Source organism: Nannobrachium achirus (genome assembly GCF_963921795.1).
Source record: "Nannobrachium achirus genome assembly, chromosome: 17".
Lineage (NCBI taxonomy): Eukaryota > Metazoa > Chordata > Actinopteri > Myctophiformes > Myctophidae > Nannobrachium > Nannobrachium achirus.
The window spans coordinates 53815413-53838357 of NC_137824.1; the positions used below are offsets into that span (position 1 = coordinate 53815413).

The 22945-nt window shown below is 39.9% G+C and overlaps 1 protein-coding gene across 1 annotated transcript in view; it reads right to left on the reverse strand.

The window, feature by feature from the left end:
- glra1 (glycine receptor, alpha 1) overlaps positions 1–22945 on the reverse strand; it is a gene marked incomplete at both ends in the record, with an annotated part of 165967 nt that overhangs the window by 123099 nt on the left and 19923 nt on the right. The window contains 2 exon segments of the mRNA XM_080745536.1: positions 6523–6561; positions 20472–20602. Of these exon segments, the coding sequence (XP_080601662.1) occupies positions 6523–6561; positions 20472–20602 (170 nt within the window).

Here is a 22945-nt window from a genome sequence, read left to right on the forward strand (position 1 = left end):
GTATTAGCCTACTTCAGACACACTGCTGCTCAACCACTGCAGCACTTCTGCAGGATAGACAGGGACGTACTGGCCATTGGGAAAAGCGGGACAATTCCCGAACTGCCGTTTCATTACCGGCCGGTCCAGGCTGGCCATTAGGAAGAAATTTAAAATAAAAATAATGTCTGTTCCATTTTGGGGGCTGGGCGGCCAACAAAGTAAATCGTCACTGTCGGGTAGAAACCTCGTATCTCCAAGTTTCAAATGTATACATTTTTTTTTTCGCATAGCAAAGCCCTGCTTCATCCACAAGGCCGTCGCACGAAAGTAGTGAAAACAGCAGATCTACAAGCACACAACGCCTCGCGGTGTGCTTGTAGATCGGCTGTTTTCACTAGTTTAAATCATTTTTAAAATGATAAATACAAAACAAACTGTTTTGGACATACAAGGTTTCCACCCGACAATGACGAAATATAACTAATGTACAGTAATTGGCCCAATGGCTTGTCACTTGTCATGATCTGAAATGGCAAATCTTTGAGTAGCAGCAGCGCTATAGCACGCAATGAGGGCCTCCCTGACTCTTTTTCCCGGGCTGAATAAGGGGCCGAGCACGTCCCTGAGGATAGATGCCGGGTGGGGGAGACTACAATGGCTTCCACTTTGTGCTCTCAAATTAGGGCCATATACTGTACACATTAGTTACAAGTGACACGTCTCCACGTAACAAGGGCTTGTTGTGCTGATGAGCATTAGCATTTTAAGGTAACAAGCCAAATGTGTTGTAAGACAGTCTTTCCAAACAGCTCCTGTGAATATTAGAGATGCTATACCTTTTCTGTGCCATACTCTACTATAGAGTACAATACTACTACAATAATGCTACGATACAATACTATACTGTACAACACAACCAATGTTAGGCCTGTCACAGTTATCACATACTTGTCTAATCGCACTTATTTGACATAATTGCAATTATTTTATCATAATCGTCATAATCGTTTACATGTTGAAAAATGTTCATATTTTCAATCATTTTCAAAAATAGTGGAAATAGCAGATCTACAAGCTCACAACGTGTTGCGATGCGACACGTTGTGAGCTTGTAGATTGGCTATTTCCACTATCAATGTTCTTTTTCAAGTATAAAGTTGTCAAATATGTAAGTAATTTCTTTGTATATTTAGGTTATGTGTCATATCTGCCATGTGCAACTTCAAAGCCTACAAGCCAAACAGAAATGTAATTGTCAACAACGGAAACACAATTAAATCGTTAATCGCAATTATTTGAGTGACAATTAATCGTCATGTAAAATGTCATAACCGTGACAGCCCTAACCAATGTATCCACTTCATTATGCTATGTTATGTATGCCATCCTATCATCCTATCCCTACATCAGTAGCAATTGTGACTTGTCCTTTTTGGATGCTAGGAATAATTGCCATGGTCTTAGTGGGTTTAAACTGAGGTGAAGTTACAGACAAATCAAAGTTTCTTTTAAAGGGGAATTAAATCTTAGGCTACTTTTGTGCCACTTTTGTGAATTCGCTGCCATCTAAAGATTCAATTAAATGGTCTTACGGTCTACTCTGAGCTTGGGACACACTGATGGAAGAAACACTGTCGCAGTTAATACAATCAATAATGTGATTTAGATGTGGCGGTAAGCAAGCGTCGATATTGCCATTGGCGTCTGTCAATTGGCATTCAGCATGACCACGTTGGCACATCTAAATTTAACAGACACATTATTCATTCTTTAGTTGCAGCTGTGTTGCTTTACGCAAGCACCACTATGCCAAGCCCCTTAATGTGGAGTCTGACCTTTAGATAGCAGAAAACTCACAAAATGAAAACGTGCCACGTGTTTACTTCCCCTTTAAATTAAAAATCTTTATAATCAGGGGATATCTTAAAAAGTCCTGGAATAAATTCCTTACCAAAACATTTCTTCACCAATGTGTTTGTAAAGGTGTCTAGTAACACATCTCACAAAGACTGAAATTCAGTTTCCCTAGGAAAATCTTTGACAGCTAGGGTAATTCTGGGTCTCATTCAGTCACTATACACTATACTATAGGGGAAAACTCACTCCCAAAAATATGCTTTAAGTGGGATGTGAGGGGTCTAACTAGGTGTTTTTAATTATTCTGAATCCATTGCAAGCATTTGTTTTGCACAAAAAAACATTCATTGGGCTAGAAACAGCCCATAAAATGATGGTTTAGTGTTGAGTCATCACTTTTCACAGTGGTATGGGGGTCCATTTCTAGCCCAAGGAATGTTTTTGGTGCAAAACAAATGCTGGCAATGGATTCAGAATATTTAAAAACACATAGTTAGACCCCTCACATCCCACTTAAAGCATATTATTTGGGAGTGATTTTTTCCCCTATAGTATAGTGTATAGTGACTGAATGAGACCCAGAATTACCCTAGCTGTCAAAGATTTTCCTAGGGAAACTGAATTTCAGTCTTTGTGAGATGTGTTACTAGACACCTTTACAAACACATTGGTGAAGAATTTCTTTGGTAAGGAATTTATTCCAGGATTTGACACTATTTCTAAAGATATCCCCTGACTATGAGCAAATCATTCAGAAAGACAATCCAATCTAAAAGAAATACGTATTTCTCACAAATAAAAGGATCCCTGGCTAGTAAGCCGTATATGCCTTAGTTAATACATAATAATAATTGCCCTATGTAACTCAAAATAGACATTTAAAACACCTTAAATATTGTATTTATTTCAGATATAATACGTCTTTCACTCAATAGGCACTGCTCCCGTCGCAAGTTGATGATGTAATTTGCCCATGTGCGCCCCAGCCCTATGGAATGAATGTGCAAATACAATATGAGCATGATAGCAGTGTTTTAAAGGAGAATTCCGCTCTAAATGGCTTTCTTACCTTGTTTTTGTTGTGATTTTATCTCCAAAAAACTTGTCCAGGTGTTATTTTGATCAAAATAGGCAATATTGTCCATTTTGGCCGACCCGCGACCAAAGCCCACAACGGACGCAGCGGGGCTTATGCAAATACGCTTATTCCATCGCTCCAAAATCCATTCTTCCTATTTATAAACACACTGTTGAGCTAACATGCAGAAGTGACCGCAGGGTTACGTCATTGTTGAGATTATGCCATAAATCGATTCTAAATCTCGAATGCCATTGGATCAACTCATGGGTTGCATTTGTAGTCCTACAGCGGCCATGTTGAGGACCAACACAGGTGTTCTGATTGGCGTAGATTAGAACATTAGTTATATTCCAGTCAGACAATTGAAACACCTGTGTTGGTCCTAAACATGGGCGGTGTAGGACTACAAATGCAACACGTGAATAGGATTCGGAATTTTATACACCTGGACGCGTTTTTTGTCCAAATGACATCATCAACTTGCGACAGGAGTTGTCCTTATTGAGTGAAAGATTAAAGGTAATTTGGTTATTTGGTGTGCGCACAACAAGGCCCGCCCCCACTCAATCATGATTGGAGGAAGGCCCCCACTCTATCCTGATTGGAGGAAGGCACAGGGGATAGGGCAGAAGTCCTTGAATAAATTAAATCACTTACCCTACCCTACCTTTAAAGGGAGGGTAAGCGATTTAATTTAATTCAAATAATAACAAAATGGATCTATGTTCTGATAGTAGTAGTTACTATAGAGTGTGTGGTCCATATAAGGACTTCCATCCTATCCACGTGAGGAGAAAAAAGCAGTTTCAGTTGATGGCCTTCGTCCAATCAGGATAGAGTAGGGGCCTTCCTCCAATCATGATCGAGTGGGAGGACCTTTAACTATTTCTGAAATAAATAACATTTTTAAGGTGTTCTGATTTTTTACATTTTAGTTATAGAGGACAATTATAATTTATTAAGACATACTGTATAAGGCTTATGAGTCAGGGATCCTTTTAACAATTTCAGAGGAACTAAACAGACACATCCAAGCCTCTGGGTAAATAGTAAGGGGATATCTTAAAAAGTCCTGGAATAAATTCCTTACCAAAACATTTCTTTACCAATGTGATTGTAAAGGTGTCTAGTAACACATCCCACAAAGACTGTAATTCAGTTTCCCTAGGAGAATCCTTGACAAGCTGCTGAAAGTTGGGGTCCCATTAACTTAACTATACATGATAAAACACACCAAAATAAATATGCTTTAAGTAGTATGTGAGGGGTCAAACTAGGGGTTTTTCATGATTCTGAATCCATTGCAAGCATTTGTTTTGCACAAAAAACATTCCTTGGGGTGAAGGCGGCTCCCACAAAACTGTGAAAAGAGATGACTCATCACTAAACCATAGTGTTGTGAGGCCTTTTTTTTAGCCCAAGGAATGTTTTTTTGTGCAAAACAAATGCTTGCAATGGATTCAGAATCATGAAAAACCCCTAGTTTGACCCCTCACATGCTACTTAAAGCATATTCATTTTGGTGTGTTTTATCCTGTATAGTTAATTTAATGGGACCCCAACTTTCAGCAGCTGTCAAGGATTCTCCTAGGGAAATTGAATTTCAGTCTTTGTGGGATGTGTTACTAGACACCTTTACAAACACATTGATGAAGAATGTTTTTGGTAAGGAATTTATTCCAGGATATGACACTATTTCTGAAGATATCCCCCGACTAAAAGGCTTGATCTGTTTGTCAAGATTGAAACAGTTCTCATTCACATTTGAACAGTGTCACTTTCTATGAAGCCCATGCCTATAATCCATTATAAACATACGTATAATGCATTATATAATGTGCTCATAACACTGTATAGTTATAGTCATAAATACTCAATGCTTTCTAAAAGAATAATTATATTATCTTATTATTATATATCATACATCACAAAGCATTTTATAGCGGCTTATTCGGTCAAATATGAATGCATTATTATCTGCTTTTAACACTGTATATTTACAGTTACAAACAGAACTCATGACACATTAGCATTTTATAATGACATTACAATCACTATTATGATGTTGTCTGTCAATTAGGCATGCAACGGTATAACATGTTAGAGTACAGTAGGGTATCAAACTAAATAGCAGTGGTTTTACATTTTTATATATATATATATATATATATTATAATTTGATTTCTTGGTACTAGGGCATTCAAAATACAAACACTCATTCTTTGAAGAAAAAAATGTTTTGCCTATCAAATGAATTAATTGAGTAAAAAAGTAAATTATGACTTTAAACTCATTGTTATTAATTAATGTATATTTCAGTCACCAAAGTATTGTTATAACAGAGAAACAATACAGAGACATTGTGAAGATCTCTAAAGTTTGGTTGTTATTGCCTCTAAGAATGCTGATACAATTTTGTCGTTGTCGAGGAAACCTTGTATGTCCAAAACCGTTTGTTTTGTATTCATCATTTTTAAAATGATTTAAACTAGTGAAAACAGCAGATCTACAAGCACACAATGCCTCGCACCGCGAGGCGTTGTGTGCTTGTAGATCTGCTGTTTTCACTACTTTTGTGCGACGGCCTTGTATTATGAAGCAGGGCTTTGCTTTGCGAAAAAATGTACAAATTTGAAACTTGGAGATACGAGGTTTCTGCCCAACAGCGACGTTATAATAGTCGTATTGGGAGCGAGTTATGCTTTGGTATAACCAACGGCCATGCACCGAAAAACAGATCTACAAGTCGACAAAGCGTCGCAGTGAGACGGGGGCATCTGCAGCCAAATACATATCACTTTGGGACTGTTACATTTGTAGAAATGTAATTGTAATTGGTTAAAACACCCAATGACATTTTTGATTTATAAACACACTGATATTATAACAGTGATTATAATGCATTATACAATTATTATATGGCATATTTACAAAGCACTATGATCCTTTCAAAAATGTCCAGCAATTATGAAGTATTATATGATACTTGACAGTATACTTGACAGTTATTATAAAATGCTATAATGTGTTATGATTATCGTTGCAAAGCATTATGAATATTTAAAAGTGCTTATAGCTATAATTAATACAGTGTTATAAGTAGATTATAATGCATTATAGACATGAGCTTCAAAGTAAAAGAATATATATATATATATATATATATATATATATATATATATATATATATATATATATATATATATTTATATATATATATATACCCTACCAGTCAAAAGTTTGGAGACAGCTTCTCACACACAATGAATGAGAGCTGTGTCCAAACTTTTGACCGGTAGGGTATATATATAATAATATTTTTTTTGCCTCTAATGAAACAATTACATATAGCATTAAGACAAGAAGCTTTTCCCAATAACACATTGAAGTCAGATTCCTTATTTTTCACCAAATGTTTACCGGGAAAGGCAAAACAGAAACTACTTATTTTTTTATTTATACCACTTACAATATCACACGGTAATAATGCTATTGATATTAATGTAATAAAATGCTATACTAACAACCACAAACCCATGAGGGGAGGAACAAGACGAAGAAATCAAAATGAACCAAAAAGGACAAAAGAAAAAGAAAAGTACCTTTTTTCCCAGTAGCTTCAATTTTGTTGCCTTGTGTGTCTAATAAAAAAAAGATCAGAATTAACACAGCAATTTTCTAACAACACGTAATCCAGACTAACATGTTGTTTGTCCTCATCAAGGAAAACAACATATAACTGTATATAATATATATATTTATATATCAAGGAGTGAAACAAGACAAGGCAAGGCTCGGATATCTATAAGGTATCACACGGCTGCCAACACTCAGTGGGCGTGAGTGTGTGGCAGGGTGGTGGGGGGAGAAGGGGCTTGGGGTAGGGTGGGGTGGGGTGGGTGGGCGCTGAACATACTATAAAGGCAAGAGCAGGTGGGGAGGAGGATGCACGAGTTTGTGGAGGAAACAACAGTCTGCGGCCATACTGTAGCGGGCAAGAGGAGGGAGGGTGGGAGGCAATGCACTGGATGAGAGGGAGGAGGAGGAGGGAGAGGGAGAGGTAGGGTTGCAATGCAGTCCTCTCAACAGGAGCCAAAACAGGAGCAAAATGCACTAAACGAGATGCAACACACCAGAGAGACAGAGAGAGAGAGAGAAGGGGGAGACAGGGAAGGCAAGGAGAGAAGGCAAAGACTACATGTCAAACTGGCTTCAGGCTAACTTACACTTCGTCGAGCGGCCATGTTGTACGGCAATAACGATGTATTTTCCAGTTCTTTTGTTATTTTTGGAATATGCATCGTTATTGTCGCAGGACACGGTCGTTCAATGAATTATAAATTAATCCTTTCTCTTATTTTCATTTGGTCTAATTTGGCCTTGGAGGAAATTACACTTTCTCATATTTCTTTCTTACTTTATTCATTCATTCAGTCATTCATTCTTTTTGGTCACTGGTGGATAGTGTTGTATTTCATTCATTGGTTCCAAATGGACTGAAACTGATTGTTGTACCGAGTTCTAAAATGGATTTCTTCGCCCTCATTAAAGCGGACACGGTACTACTACTGAAAATGTATCAGCCTTTCCCCTATGGAATGAGAAAGGAGTGCCTAAATTCAATTCTCCTGCTTCTTTCTTCACATGGGCAGCATAATTTAAGTTATTAGGAAGAAATGGAGCCTGTCCCCGAATGGAATTAAAAAGTATTCTAATTCCCTAAGTCCTAAAATGTAAATCTAACTCTATGAATAGGCTACATAATTTGAGTTGTGTATTCCTTTACTCTGCAGAGGGGGTGAATTATAACAAAGTTAGACTTGCCAATATCACAGATTTGAAGTCTGAACAAATAATGGTTTACAGTGAATAGGCCTTTTCCCCAATAATTCCCAGAAATAACTTTCTAGCATGTTGCTAGAGCCAATAATATGTGTTATTCTCAAAGTGTTGATTAGATTCATTCAGTAAGATCAAATCCAGAACAGAAACAAGGACAGAGGCTTTATTTTCACCACATCAGCCTAGATGCCACTCACTACTCAACCCATTAATAACAAGAGCCTGATCTTTCAGATTTCACAACAAAAATATCCCTCTGAGAATAAATCTATAGATGTAGAAAATATAGAATTCAATAAAATGTTTTGCTGTATATACTTGCAAAACAATTGGCTCCCACATCACAACTCATCAATTTCTATCTAAACTAATAGGCATCTCCGCATGAGGCAAGGTGTCCAGTGTTTTTTCTTTTTTTTACCGCACAACCTACGATTCAAGAGTTATACAGTAGGCTAACATGTGAAGCGGGCCAGTTACAGTGCCACCACAAGGACGATTTTAAAACTTTGGGGTGGACTTTCTCCCTTGGTTCATGTTTGATGCTGATCAGTCCAGCGGTGCCTGAGATTTGCTGTTCACAGATAGACAGACAGACAGACAGATAAACAGACGGACAGACAGACAGGAGCATACACATAATCTCTGGCGTTCGGCTTCAGTCTTCTCTAATTTCTACTGTGAATAATGGTCACATAACATCCTCCCACTAGATAAACAACATACTTTTTATTCCTATGGTGCACATGTGTTGATTAATATCCTCTTTTGCCTTGGTGCTGGACTGAATTGAGTAAAAGCGGGCACCTTGCCGTGGCGTTTTTGCCGGCACTTCTTATACTTGACAAGTGCCACTGCTGAAGGATGGTGACCGCGCTGAGAGGAAGTCTGGGCAGGCGTATTGTAATCTGTCATTGTCAAACGCACAAAAAAACGGGGGAAATCGTTCTTAAGATAGATGGAACGTATTCGCCGTGACCATGAACTGTTGTAGACAGGTGACTTAAACTCTATAATCTGCCTGAATCCATGAAAGGCAATTTTTCCTCCTCTCATATGCACCCAGCAGTCTCTCAGCGTCAGGGCTCTCTAAGCCGGGGGTTTAGCCCTCAAGGCTGGAGGATCATGTCGGAGATCAGAACACCTGATCCCCACATTAAAACGGCTGTGGAATTGTTGCCTTTTTTTCCCCCGCCTTTGCTTTCACTGGAAGATTTGCGCCGGGATCTTCCTAACGAGAGCTAATTATTCGTGCTGTGCAGAATCAATTCTCCCAGATTTGCAGGAACGATGTGAGACTAGCACATGGGGGAAAAAGAGGGGTTGGAACATTAAAACTGTTAGAATTGGCCAGCATGTTTTCTTTTTCCTTCTTCTTTTTAAAGTGCACTCCTATAGGGATAACATTGACTGCACGCACCACTTCATAAAACGAGTTCCCCACAGCCGACGATAATACGATGCCTCTAATAGTGAAAGAGAGTGCCTTGCCGACCGAATGATTATGTCACAGTGGTAAACAACTGTGGGACTTCACTGACATCCTTCTTTTGACTTCCATTATACGGGAAGCTTAAAAAAAAACCTCATGCTAGTAAGTAAAGGACCAATGGGAATGGGGTTTAATATGAGGAGTGAATGGTCTTTGTACAGGCCTCTGCTCCTCATCGACATTATAGCCAAGCACCAATGAACTGAGAGAGGGTGAGAAAGCAAGATATACTGTGTAGCAATCTCCAACTCTCACATCCCATTTTGGAGCTTGCTTCTGCCTTGAGCTAAATAAAGGTCCTCTTTTTCCCTGGCTTTGAATCAAGAGGAAAGCACTTTTGCGTATACTTTTAAATGTACTGAAAACACATTTTTGACCATAATATATCTTAGTAATTTATCCTTGTTCTCTTTCCGTACATTTTATATTGAGACAGATGGACGATATGTTGTTGTTCCCCGTTTCCTTATTGGACATGGATTAGCTCTTTTGCTAAGTCACAATTTCCCTTCTTGATAAATAATGAGCTCACTTCTGTGTTCCCAAGTGCCATTATGTCTGTCTGAACACCTTCCTCTTTGTCCTACGTTTTCATCTCTCTCCAAGACACTGTCTCTGTCTGTCTGTCTGTCTGTCTGTCTGTCTGTCTGTCTGTCTGTCTGTCTGTCTGTCTGTCTGTCTGTCTGAAATGCCATTGAACATTTGGCTACATTTTACTATCATCTCCAATCAACATTCCACACTACAGTGTCCTTGGGAACCTGCTCCCTCCCTCACCATGCTAGACGATGAAGCATGATCGATATTTCTGTCATAAATTAGGGGAGAGTCACCTTTGCAACAGAATTAAAACTCCACTCTCTGTGCAATAGAATTCCAGTAGAGATGGGATTTATGGCTCTTGGAAGTGAATCCGTTCCTTTCAAAGAGCCGTTCAAAAGACAAGTCTCATTCCAGTTACTAGTTACTTTGTAGATTTTGATTATAATTACAAATAACTTCAACCCTATATAAATTTATTTCAGATATATATAGGTATCGTTGTTTCCTGTTGAGATTGGCACATATCCTAGGGCAAGCTGCCCAGATCACACATGTCACATGTGTCTTCTTATTTTTTCACTCTCAAAAAGCACCTGCAATGTAGTGCATTTGAAACGACATTGCAGTGCACATCATGGGGTGATCACTAGTTGCCTCCTGTGAATTGTTTTATTTTAATTTATTAGTTTATTTTCTGTTTATTTCGTTGCTGAGTGAGGTCAGCAGACACATGAGTGAGATGAAAAAACCTGGGTGAAATCTGCCAATCTCAACAGCAAACATCGGTACATACCTGCCATTTGAAAATAGCCAATCTACAAGCTCACAATGCGTCACAACGAGACGCATTGTGAGCTTGTAGATCTGCTATTTTCAAATGATTTTTCTACATTTTACTCATTAGAAAACCTGTGACACAGGACATTCTGCATAACGAGTACTTTCTACTATTGGTACTTTAAGTACATTTTGATACCAATACTTTTTTTACTTTACAAGTACATTAACATTCCAAACTTTGACTTGTGGCAGAGTATTTCCACATTGATTACAGTATTGATATTTTTACATAAATAAATAAATTGAGTAGGCTACTTATCCCACCACTGTTCAGTTAGAAAGGAACGTCTCCCTACCCTACCCTACTGCCAACCGGATCCCATCGTTCATTTCAAAGAGACGTTCAAAAGACTCGATTCGTTTCGCGAACGTCCCACCTCTAAATTCCAGACAGATTTTTACAGGGGGAGGGGGGGAGGGAGAGTCCATTACCCAGAATACAAAGCAGCCGGGAGGCGAAAGACCTTGCTCAGAGTGGGGACATCCCACGCTCAAGCGGATATCTATGTTTTTTTTTCTTCCCACAGTGGTAGCTTTAAGAGAGTTAGACCGGCTACGCATTATTGCACATCATTTTATGCTTTAGCTATTGAACAATAGCAGATATACAAGCTCACTCGGTGCCGCGCTGTGAGCTTGTATATCTGCTATTTTTTTATTTTAAATCGTGAACATTTGTGCAAGTCTGAATATTTTGACCCGAAGTGTCTTCTGAATCCTTCTAAGTTTTTTTTGAAAAAGATATGTTTCTATGGCGGCGGTGCTCAAACTTTTTCATGTGAAGGTCTCCCAAAATGATATGTATTTGGCCATGGACCCCCCCCCCCCATCTCAAAATATTGTATCAGGGACCCCCCAGGAGCAAATATTTGAGATACAAATGTTCACTTGCTCAAATCGTCATGATTTTTCAAAAAATAGCAGATCTACAAGCTCGCAGTGCGGCACTCGGTGCAGGGCTGCAAGCTTGTATATCTGCTATTTTTCAATAGTTAAAGCATTCAATAATTTTAGGGCCTAAATGGATTAAGAGAGTTGTTATTGAAAAGGAGAAGGGCGGACGACTACAATTTGAACCTTGGCACCGTGTTGTGAGTGGCTTGCTTACGTAACCGGGAGACAGAGGAGGTCTGTGGGGAGCTGTCTTTACCGTCAATATTTTGTACAGTGAACTTCTGTGATTGCTGCGTGAGCAACCCTGGGCTTGTACCGCCGCCCCCAACCCCTCCCCTTCGCATTCTTTGGGATCTCCTGTAGTCAGCAAATCCGTCCATTTGGTTGGAACACGCCGTCTACAGCGGTATTACCTTCCCCGCCTCCCTCCCTCCATCCCTCCCTCCTTCCTTCTCTCATCTCTACTCTCTCCATCCATCCTTTACTCCAGGGGTCTTCAACAGGGGGTCCGGGACACCTAGGGCGTCCTCGGAGTTACTACAGGGGGTCCTCCAAATCTTTGAGCGATTGAAGCTTTTTTTCTCCTTTTTACCACTTGAACCCTAGCGTGCATATTCAGAGAGCTTTAGCCAAAAATAGCAGATCTACAAGCTCACAACGCCTCGCACTGCACTTTTGATGGATATGAATGTATGATACATAAATGTCTGACCCATGCATGAGGCTCATATGACCATAAAGTTATGTTATGTGAACTACTGTCTGGACTTACAGTACAGGTCATTGCGACTGTGGTTACCCTGACTACGAGATCCTGTTTTGGTTATACTGTATGTATGTCACTGCTAATGGAAAGATACTAGTGAAGAAACTACTGTCTTCTTGTTATGATTTGGGAACCAATCATAGACTTCCACGGTTATACTGCTATTCTTTTATATCGTCGTTGTCGGGTGAAAACCTTGTATGTCCAAAACCGTTCGTTTTTCATTTTTCATTTTAAAAATGATTTAAACTAGTGAAAACAGCCAATCTACAAGCACACAACGCCTCGCATGTGTGCTTGTAGATCAGCTGTTTTCATTACTTTTGTGCGACAACTTTGTGTGATGAAGCAGGGCTTTGCTTTGCGAAAAAATGTACACATTTGAAACTTGGAGATACGAGGTTTCTGCCCGACAGTGACGATATACTGCATGTCTAACCTCCATTTTAGAGAGAGAGAGAAAGCTGCCACTAGGAATGGTGTGCTAACTGTTTTGTCCTCCTTGTCTGCTCTCTTCAAATACAACAATGTCTCTGAGTCTTATTTGGTTATGGGTTTATTCATCCATATTTACTTTATTTAACACCTTTTTTTCCTCTATTCGTCTCTACGATTCCCCCGTTTTGGGTGTCTCACCCCCGCTTCGTTCTCCCCCCCCCCCCCCACTCCTCCATCTCCACATCCGTCTGTCCATTCATCCGTCCGTCCATTCATCCTTCCTCTCCACCCACCAGCAATCCCATCGTCCCACGCTCATTACCTTATGCTCGTTAATCCCATTAAGCAGCCATTAAACAAGTTGCTGATAACACCAAATGAGCGTCAAGCTCCGCCAGCTAATAACCAAAATCCCACCTCGGCACGTTCAAACCCTATAGCTGGGAGAGGGGGGAGATGCAAGAGTGCAAGAGACAGGAAAACTGTAGGAGTAACAAATAATACGGCACAAATAGTATAGTAACAAGTACTACAGTTCTTCAGGAGGCCCGCAAGAACGACCCCCCAAGAGAAGGCGTCGATCGAGGAGGAAGAAGCCAAACCCGTAAATATACGGCCGGACTTTGTATATTTACACACATCCACTTGTTCGATTAAGTGGAGAGAGAGAGAGAGAGAGAGAGAGAGAGAGAGGGAGAGAGAGAGAGAGAGAGAGAGAGAGAGAGAGGGAGAGAGAGAGAGAGAGAGAGAGAGGGAGAGAGAGAGAGAGAGAGAGAGAGAGGGAGAGAGAGAGAGGGAGAGAGAGAGAGAGAGAGTTAGAGAGAGAGAGAGAGAGAGAGATTAGTGAGAGATCGAGATATAGATAGAGGGAGAGAAGGACTCTTTAAGAGACGTTAGATTGGTGGACTTTGTCAGAGGGTTTTTTACACTGATCATCACAAGGATTTGAGAGTGGCAGACAGCTTTGTCTTGTAACGAGAAAGTGTTGTGGGGTGTTCGGCTAAAAGGACAGCCAGCACTGTGTCGATGGGCAAAACGTGCGGGAGACATGGACTAGAGAAGCTAACCCTTCTGCATGGTAAATTGTATTGTATCTGAAACTTGTAGGCTCATCCTTAAGGACAATGACCTAGAGCCCAGGTTATATAAATAATCAGTGAATTACAGTTGATTATACAATGGGACCTGTAATACATGTAAACATTGTGACCTGTGTCTTGTTGGTGGTTTCACTAACTCCTGTGTTAAAGAGGCAGCTACTTAGAAAAGGTTCTTTGTTTGCAGATGATAGCTGACCAGAGTCGATTGGCACATTTGTTTTCGGACAGATTTGTCTCAAATTGTCGTTGCTTCCATCTTCAGCCTCTCATCTTTTACTAAACTAAAAGAACTCTGTCCCCCTGATGGCCCTATCATAGTAGAGTCTGGGGTGATAAGCTATCACCGTGGTGTAGTCTTTTAAATTCAGATCACCCCGTTCACTGATTGGTCGATATAAACCAATTTGTGTGCCCCCTGTCTAGTCTGTGACTATGATGGCCTCTACTCGTTATCACATTTTTAGATGATAGCTTATCTCCTAAAAGTTGAGGTGATACATAGCTCTTCACCTCGGACTATGATAAAGCCTTCAGGTGTATTTCTTTCTCGTTCAGTTGGTCACAACAAATTGGGTCCTGCATGGGGGACTCACAAGTGGTTTGCAAAGTCGTTGTCTAATCAGGGATTAATGTAGGCCTGCCTGGGTCACAACTTAGATGAATTCACATAACCATGTAAAAGAGTAAAGACTTTGCTGAGAACCACTGGTGCTATACTGTTAGCTAGCCAACAAGCTATACGTGTCGAGTATCACGTTTTGGGAGAGCTGTGAACAATGAGTCCATGGCTCTGTCCCTCGCTGGTGCTAAGCTTGAGGGATGACAAGGGTGGAGGATGAGGGGGGTCTCAGCTGCAGCCTGCATCATTCATTTGGTGCATGGGCACACGCACACGCGCGCACACACACACAGGCATAAACAGACACATGCGGCAGCGCAGAGCGTGTGCACCTTTTCCACGCAGGTGCACACTCCCCACACAGCCATTCATCTGTACAGTGCCTCCGGGCCATTCATTACTGGGGCAGTAGATTAGAGGGGCTTGCTGTTGCTGCTGCCTGTACCTCTTTAACCACTTAAACCCGTATATACTTTGTTGTACATCAAACAGCACAAATAGCTGGCTTAAAAAGCTTGTAACGCGCAGCGTCGTGAACTCGCGGCACACTGTTTTCCGAAACGTCGCTTGTTATCCAGAATAGGGATGCTAGCCTAGCGTCCGTTTAACATCACTAGTGTTCATGAGATATATTCCTGTCCCGCGTGTTGAACAACTACATGATAATGACATTTTTTATTTAACTGTAAAAATGGGGTCACGGACACTCTCTCTGAACGCTTCGCTCAGTATGAAACTGATGTCGTTGCTAAAACGTTGTGGAAACAATTAGCTTTAAAAAAAAAATATATATATATATATCCACAGTCTTTAGGGCTGTCTTGGTGCGGTAACATGATTGTTTTCCAACGCAGTAGCCTTAGGTCTGTTAGCGGCCGTTCTCACTGCTGTTCTAGCAAATACCTTGGATTTTGAAGTCCCCCCAGGCATATATTGCTATAGATGAAGATCTCTTGACTGTCTCACAACGCAGCGGACTAAATTAAATCTCTGGATTTGTTCCTAGCCTTTAACCTCTGTCAGTAGCTCTGTCTGTCTGTCCGACCGCTTGCCTGTCTGTCCTATATCCACATGTATGTTTGTGTGCCTAGTGCCTGCAGGCCCCGCTCCAAGGTCGAAGGGAGTCCAATTTGTTTTCACATATCACAGATCTGTACACATGGGCTGCATACAGAGCAACTGTTAGAGGAGGTGAGTAACAGGGAGGCAGACATAGGGGTGGGCGATATGGAAAAATACAATATCATGATATGTTTCCAAGCAGTATCACGATAGACTATATTATCCTGATTCTTTTTCATGTTGGTTTTTATGGTTATTTTTCAAGTTACTTAACAGTACAACCACCTACAAGTTAACAAAAACTAAAAGAAAAAGGAGTAACAGACCATTTAGACCAGTGGTCCTCAATGTGGGGCAATCTCTGGGTTCCTTTTAGGAGGTCTAAATTGACCCTTTTAAGTATGTAACTCTGACAGTATACAAATGGCTGTCAGAGTTAAGGGGAGACCTTGACATTTTAAAGTTTGAGAACTACTGATTTAGACCAAAATGCAGGTTTAAATTAATTCTGCTCTGTATTAACAATTTAACAGGACTTTTTATAAGGCTCCCTCGGTGTATCACAATATATATGATATCTCTGAAAAGGCATATCGTGGAGACATTGTACTGTCTCAGCAATATTTATCACCATATCGCCCACCCCTAGGCAGACATGGCCAAAGAGTAGGATGGGGGACTACAGGGACGAGGGGTGGTACAATAATCTTTCTAGTGACCTACAGTAGATCTTCACCATTGTGTGTGAAAGATGAGAATTTTTGAGCTGTGCTAGCCGCTCCTACATCTGGCTTTGTCTTTACGTAGCCAAGCTTCGTGGGGCACCGCTCACTTCACACTGGGTGTGATTTGCTTTTTTTAAAGAGAGGCCAGGCTATGAAGTGGAAAGATTTGGGGGAAAACGAGATAGAAGGAAGGAAGAAAGCGGAAGGAAGGAAGGAAGGAAGGAAGGAAGGAAGGAAGGAAGGAAAGAAAGAGATGACAAGCCAACTAACTCATGGATTATAAATGGGCTGTCCCGAATGTGTCAGGAGTATTTGCCGTTCTCTTTCCAATGGAGAAACCTGCTAAATCAATCGGAAGCCTTTCCCCACAGTGGACCCCCGGTCATGATCAGTGTAATTTCCTCTCATGCTGGCACATTCGTAGCTTCAGGCAAAATTCCCATCTCTTTCCCTTCCCTGCCTTCCCCCCGCACACTGTTGGCTGGATCACCAAATTAGCCAGGCTGGTGGTAATTTGATGAGGTGTGTGTGCTTCCACAGCACGAGCTGCTAAGGCAATTAATAAAAAGAAAGAAAAAAAAAGAAAACGAAAGAAAGAAAGATCCAGCCTCTTTAGCAGTTCACTCTACGGTAAGAACATTCCACATTCCCATTATCATCAGAAGCTTCAGCATTCCACTCTTAACACTTCTAACATTCCAACATTCCATAAAAGCTCAGGGATTCTAAAAGTCTCATAAACAGTTTCCAGCATTCCAAGTCCTATAGCACATCCACTATTATTATACTGTGGCATTCTCGTTACATGTTCTAACATTCCATTGTGTGTGTGTGTGTGTGTGTGCGTGTGTGTGTGTGTGTGTGTGTGTGTGTGTGTGTGTGTGTGCGTGCGTGCGTGTGATAATTGTACTATTTTGTACACCTATTATTAATGCAACCCTCCAATTTAGCCTTCTATTAACGCCGTACATTTTAAACCTTTGTTTTACCAAGGGTTATTAAGAGACAGTGCTATCGTGGAGCTGTGTGTTTCATGAATGATTGTTACACTAGCTGGTTAGCTGGGCAGGGGACAAGAAAAGAGAATGAATGGGGGAAGGGGGCTTGAATGGAGCTAGTCAGGAGCTCATGCTATGCCACGCTGTCGACCTGACAGCCATGACAAACCCTGGAATTTCACATTGACCCTTCTCCCGGCCACCGAGCCTCCACGCACGACTCCTACAATTAGCACAGTAAATTACATAAAAGACATGCTTGTCCTCTTTCCCGAGTTAACACACTTCTGCTTCACTGATCGTCCTACAGTAGTGGATTCTTTTCTTGCCCCTATTATTCTCATGGGATTCGATAAATTCAGAATAAGAGCACATGTGCTGAATCAAGATAACGGCACGGATGTTATTTATGTATTTATTGTTTCTAATGTATTTATTGTTATATTATTTGTGTGTATTAATCTGTCATAATATACAAACTTATGTCAGGGACCAGTTCTATATGTGCACTGTAGTTGGATTTGTTCCATATCGTCGTTGTCGGGTGGAAACCTTGTATGTCCAAAACCGTTTGTTTTGTACCCATAATTTTTTAAATGATTTAAACTAATGAAAACAGCCGCTCTACAAGCACACAACGCCTCGCATCGCGAGGCGTTGTGTGCTTGTAGATCAGCTGTTCTCACTACTTTTGTGCGATGGCCTTGTATGATGAAGCAGGGCTTTACTTTGCGAAAAAAATTACAAATTTGAAACTTGGAGATACAAGGTTTCTGCCCGACTGTGACAATATGCATGTTCGCTGCTGCTTGACTTATGGAGTTTCAGTTAGCCTGTTCTTTATTGTGGTTTTTATTACACCACATTAATATAGAACAGCGATATAAAATCTCAGCCAGAAAATTTGCATCGATAATTCCAAAGAAATGTCATGTCATTTAATGTTTAAATCCATCCTGATTTTGTAAAGGTCAGCGATCGAAGGTCTGGCCTCTAAAAAAGTTGGTAAAAGAAATTAATTGTCTTGTTTCTGCTTTACAAAGTAAAATTTAACTGAAAGCAATAGCAGGTTGCAGAAAATCAACAAAACATTCCACCCAGTTTGTGGTTCATGCTTTTCTTGACTATTGTATCTGTTTTTGGCCATAAACGGAGACTCTGATTAGGATGGAAGTTCAGGAAACTTAAATGACTTGGGTTTAAGTTGATTCTGCAGCTGCTGAAAGATGAATAAAACTGAATCAGTCAATAGCAAATTCAACTACCATCTTTATAATACATCAGACTTAAAATAATATTAATAATAGTTATTATCTTTCCTATGCTGTTCTGCACATTTCCAGATATCCCATTTATAGAGATAGCCATTTAATGGTTTTGTACTCTTATCGTTTCTGCAAGAAAAGAAAAATCCATGGTGGCATTAATAAACATGGGCTGAGCCAGGAGAACATTCTTGCTGTCTAGTACTCAAGATACCGTATGTGGTATGCTAGAAAGTATCTGTCTGCTCTATTCAGATCAAGCCAAAGCAAATGATCAGGGGAGTTGAATAGGATGTTCCACTCAGTGTATTACTGTATGGATATATTCTACCGTTGTACAGTGATGCTATTGACCATATTCACACGGTGGCCATTTTGCTCTTATGTCACACTCAGGGTTTCCCACGACCCCCGAGTATGCAAAATGGCCGCTGTGTGAATATGGCAAAATTGAAATCACTGTTAAAATGAAGGCTGTAATGCATTTATGACAGAGGTAATATTTCAACACTATTTTTGTAATATTGTTTACCTTTATGGTGGAAAGTGAAACAATTCCCTTTTTTTCCTACGCTAATGATATCGTTTTTCGTTTAGTTTTTTACAGATTGTGAATAAGTTCTGTAACACATTTTTATTTATTTTCAATTATTCACTTGCCTTAACATAAATTAATTTGGAGGGTTGCCATGATATTCTACTAGTGTGTAGACTGACTTCGAGGATGTTCTTCTGATGTGAGGTATTTTGAAAAGGAAACCTGTGACATGTGTCTTTATATGCAGGCTTTAAACATTATTGTCATAATGATCATCACCATCATCATCATCAACAACAGAAGCCATCTTCTTGTTAGCAGGGAGCTAGTATTACCCGGGAGGGGGCACATTACCTCCACCACCAAAACAAGCACTCAGGATACTTTGAGGACACCAAGGAATGTAGCCAACCTAGTACCATGATAGCTCATAGATTGGCCTAATGAATATCATCATGATGGGATATCAGATATCATGGTAGCTACGGTCTGTTAATAGGTAAACAAAAAAAGGGTTGTGAAAACTTAAAGTAGGGCCAGGGGTGAATAAAACACCTTCAGGGCCTTATTCTAAGTTTGAGGTGTGTAAGGGTGGGTGATGAGTTACCTTTGTTGTACACTGCATACGGTGAACAAAAGAAATCAAAAAGATTGTGAACATCCCAAAAGACATTTCAGACCATCAGTCAAACAGTTGTTAGATCATTTAAATAGTGTAAATCACAATTATGGTATTTTTGTTAATGCAATGAAACAATTGAATACAAACCTCTCTCGTTCCTAAACAATCTCGGCTAAAAACTAGGGGTGCAGGAAAAAATCGATTTGAATTCGAATCGTGTTTCTAACATGGTAAGATTCAGAATCGATTCTCATTTTCCAAAAATCGATTTTGTATTAATTATTATTTATTAGATATTATGATTTTTATTTTAAGATGTCCTTTTATGATCATTTATTAGATATTATGTTGTGTTTGTACAAGTTAAAAGAATGTGTGCAAGCATGAATAAATCAAACATGTTGTCTTGGATTTACCTTTGTGTGTTTACATTATTGCAATAAGTTGATAAAACCTTTACGATTATAAAAGCTACGTAAATGTACTCTGCTTTCATGCCAGCAGACTGGAGTAGATCCTGATATATGAATTGAATAGAGAATCATTTTGAATAGAGAATCGTTTTGAATCGAGAATTGTGGAATCGAATCGTGAATCGTGACACCAAGAATCGATTCTGAATCGAATCGTGGGATACCCAAAGATTCGCAGCCCTACTAAAAACCCTTTTCCAGAGATTCAGGTAAATAATCAGTGAAACACAGAGCTGAATAGACACAGGCCTATACTGTACAAAGTGTTTACCGGTGTTTTCAGGACAATGTTTGGCTACATTCCTGTCTTATCCGACTGTGTCTTGGTGGCGACGCCTACCTTTAAAGTTCGGTCTGATTCTGGCATCGTAACCCGACACCTTGCCCATGAGTTTGTCCAGGAACTCTGAGGGGGGCATCGGCGTGGTGGCTTTCCTCGCCGCCGCCTCTTTAGATGCGGCCAAGCTGTAAAAGACAAAAAGAAAAGCCAGAGAGGGAGTTAGTGAATAAAAAAAGAATACAAAAGTCTTCTGCGTGAGCGTCGTGTATAGTGGGTAAAACAACCCAATGAGACGGAGCAATTAAGGGAGGAATATGTATGACAGGTTTTTGTGTGTGTGTGTGTGTGTGTGTGTGTGTGTGTGTGTGTGTGTGTGTGTGTGTGTGTGTGTGTGTGTGTGTGTGTGTGTGTGTGTGTGTGTGTGTGTGTGTGTGTGTGTGTGTGTGTGTGTGTGTACAGTATATGGTCACTGTCGGGGCAGAAACCTCGTATATCTCCAAGTTTCAAATTTGTAAATTCTTTCGCAAAGTAAAGCCCTGCTTCATCATACAAGGCCGTCGCACAAAAGTAGTGAAAACAGCAGATCTACAAGCACACAACGCCTCGCACCACGAGGCGTTGTTTGCTTGTAGATTGGCTGTTTTCACTAGTTTCAATCATTTTTAAAATGATAAATACAAAACAAACGGTTTTGGACATACAAGGTTTCCACCCGACAACGACAACATACCGTATATAAATATTAATCACCACCAGGGAGAGAGAGACTTTCTAATATTTTCCAGCCTTAGATAGTTCTGACCTGTAATACAATTACAAGTTTTCTTTTTTAATAAAATAAAATATCACATTAAACAGAACATTTCCCATTGGAGTTTTAAATATGTGTGTAACTCAGCTCAACAGTTTAGACTGATCATTATCATGTCATTATGGCAGCGCATGCAATGGGCACTTAAACACCACGGCGTTGTTTTTTCCCGCAATATTCCCATAAACAGTGCCATTGATTTTTACTGTGGCATTTGCAAAGTTGACTTTTATACCTTGTTAAGCCAAATCAGAAATTATTTTGCATAATATATTATTGCCAGCGTGCCCTTTATCGTCTGCCCTTTATCTTATTGTGTATGTGTGTGCAATAATGATGTCTGCATCATCGTCCTTTCTGGTAGATCCACATCAAAACACCAACACTTGTGACGTACATTTTAGATTACGGGTTTTCAAAGTGGGTGACGGGGCACCGTGATGCCAGTCCAGGGGTGCCCGAGATAATTTGATAATATTTGGAATTCATCAATATCACTACATCAATATCACTACACTATGCTTAGTAAAACAGACCTGATTTGCACTGTACTTGATGAGTTATTTTTCTATCTGCGACAACTCTCTTCACCAAAAATAGCAAATCTACAAGCTTGTAGATTGGCTATTTTTGGTGAACCTTCCCCCAAGAATAGGCGTGCTGGGGTTCAAGTGGTTCAAGGTCAAGTATAACGTTATTTTCAGCCAGTTCTGATGGAAACGGATATTTCTCCAATAGGATGTAAGATTCTAAAAATTAACAGTGCAATTCAGGGGTACTGTGGATGAAAAAGTTATTTAAGGGGTGCCCTGAGTAAAAAAAGTTTGAAAACCCCTGCTTTAAATTGAATATGAATTAACCTCAGCCTTATTTTTGAGTTCTTTGTTCAGAAGCGAGAGGGCAGAAAATCGTTATGCATTATGCATAAAAAGAATTCTGAATCAAGACATTAGAAAAAAGCATATACTACAGTACACAGTATACAGTATACTACACACCTCATTTTATGTACCCCAACTAGACTACGGCTCAAACTGGAGTTCAGATTTCAGCTTTCAGTATTGGATAAGTGGACGGACGGACGGACGGACAGAGACACAACTCCCAATATAGGCGAGGCCCATTTCCTCGATTTTTCCACCATTTAGAATGTTCTTCTTTCATTTTGCTCCTACAGGATTGTGTCCAAAACTCACACAAATCGCAAATGATTGCACATTATGATTTATCATATTCCACTCTGACTATAATTGCCTTTCAAAGTTTATAGAAGGGATTCTAAATAACACAGAGCCAAAAGCTCTGACTTAAACCAGGGGTCTTCAATGTTGTTTAGGCCAAAGACCCATTTAGCTGAGAGAGAGAGAGAATATTGTTTGTTTTGTTATTATTATTATTTTTTTCCAATGCACTTGATGCTTTGGCAATATTGTAATTGTTACAGTCATGCCAATAAAGCTATTTGAATTGAATTGAATTGAATTGAGAGAAATATATAATATTTAAATTGTGTATCAGATTAAACTTTTTCATAGATTTCATGGATAGTTTCACACTTGTTTGACAGCATTATCATCAGCGTATTTGTAACCCTCAATACTTCGCAAACTTGACCATGTACTCGGTCTGCTCTTTTTCCCCTCTACACCACTTCACCGAAAATAGCCGATTTACATGCTCACAACACGTTGCAACGCAGTGCATTGTGAGCTTGTAG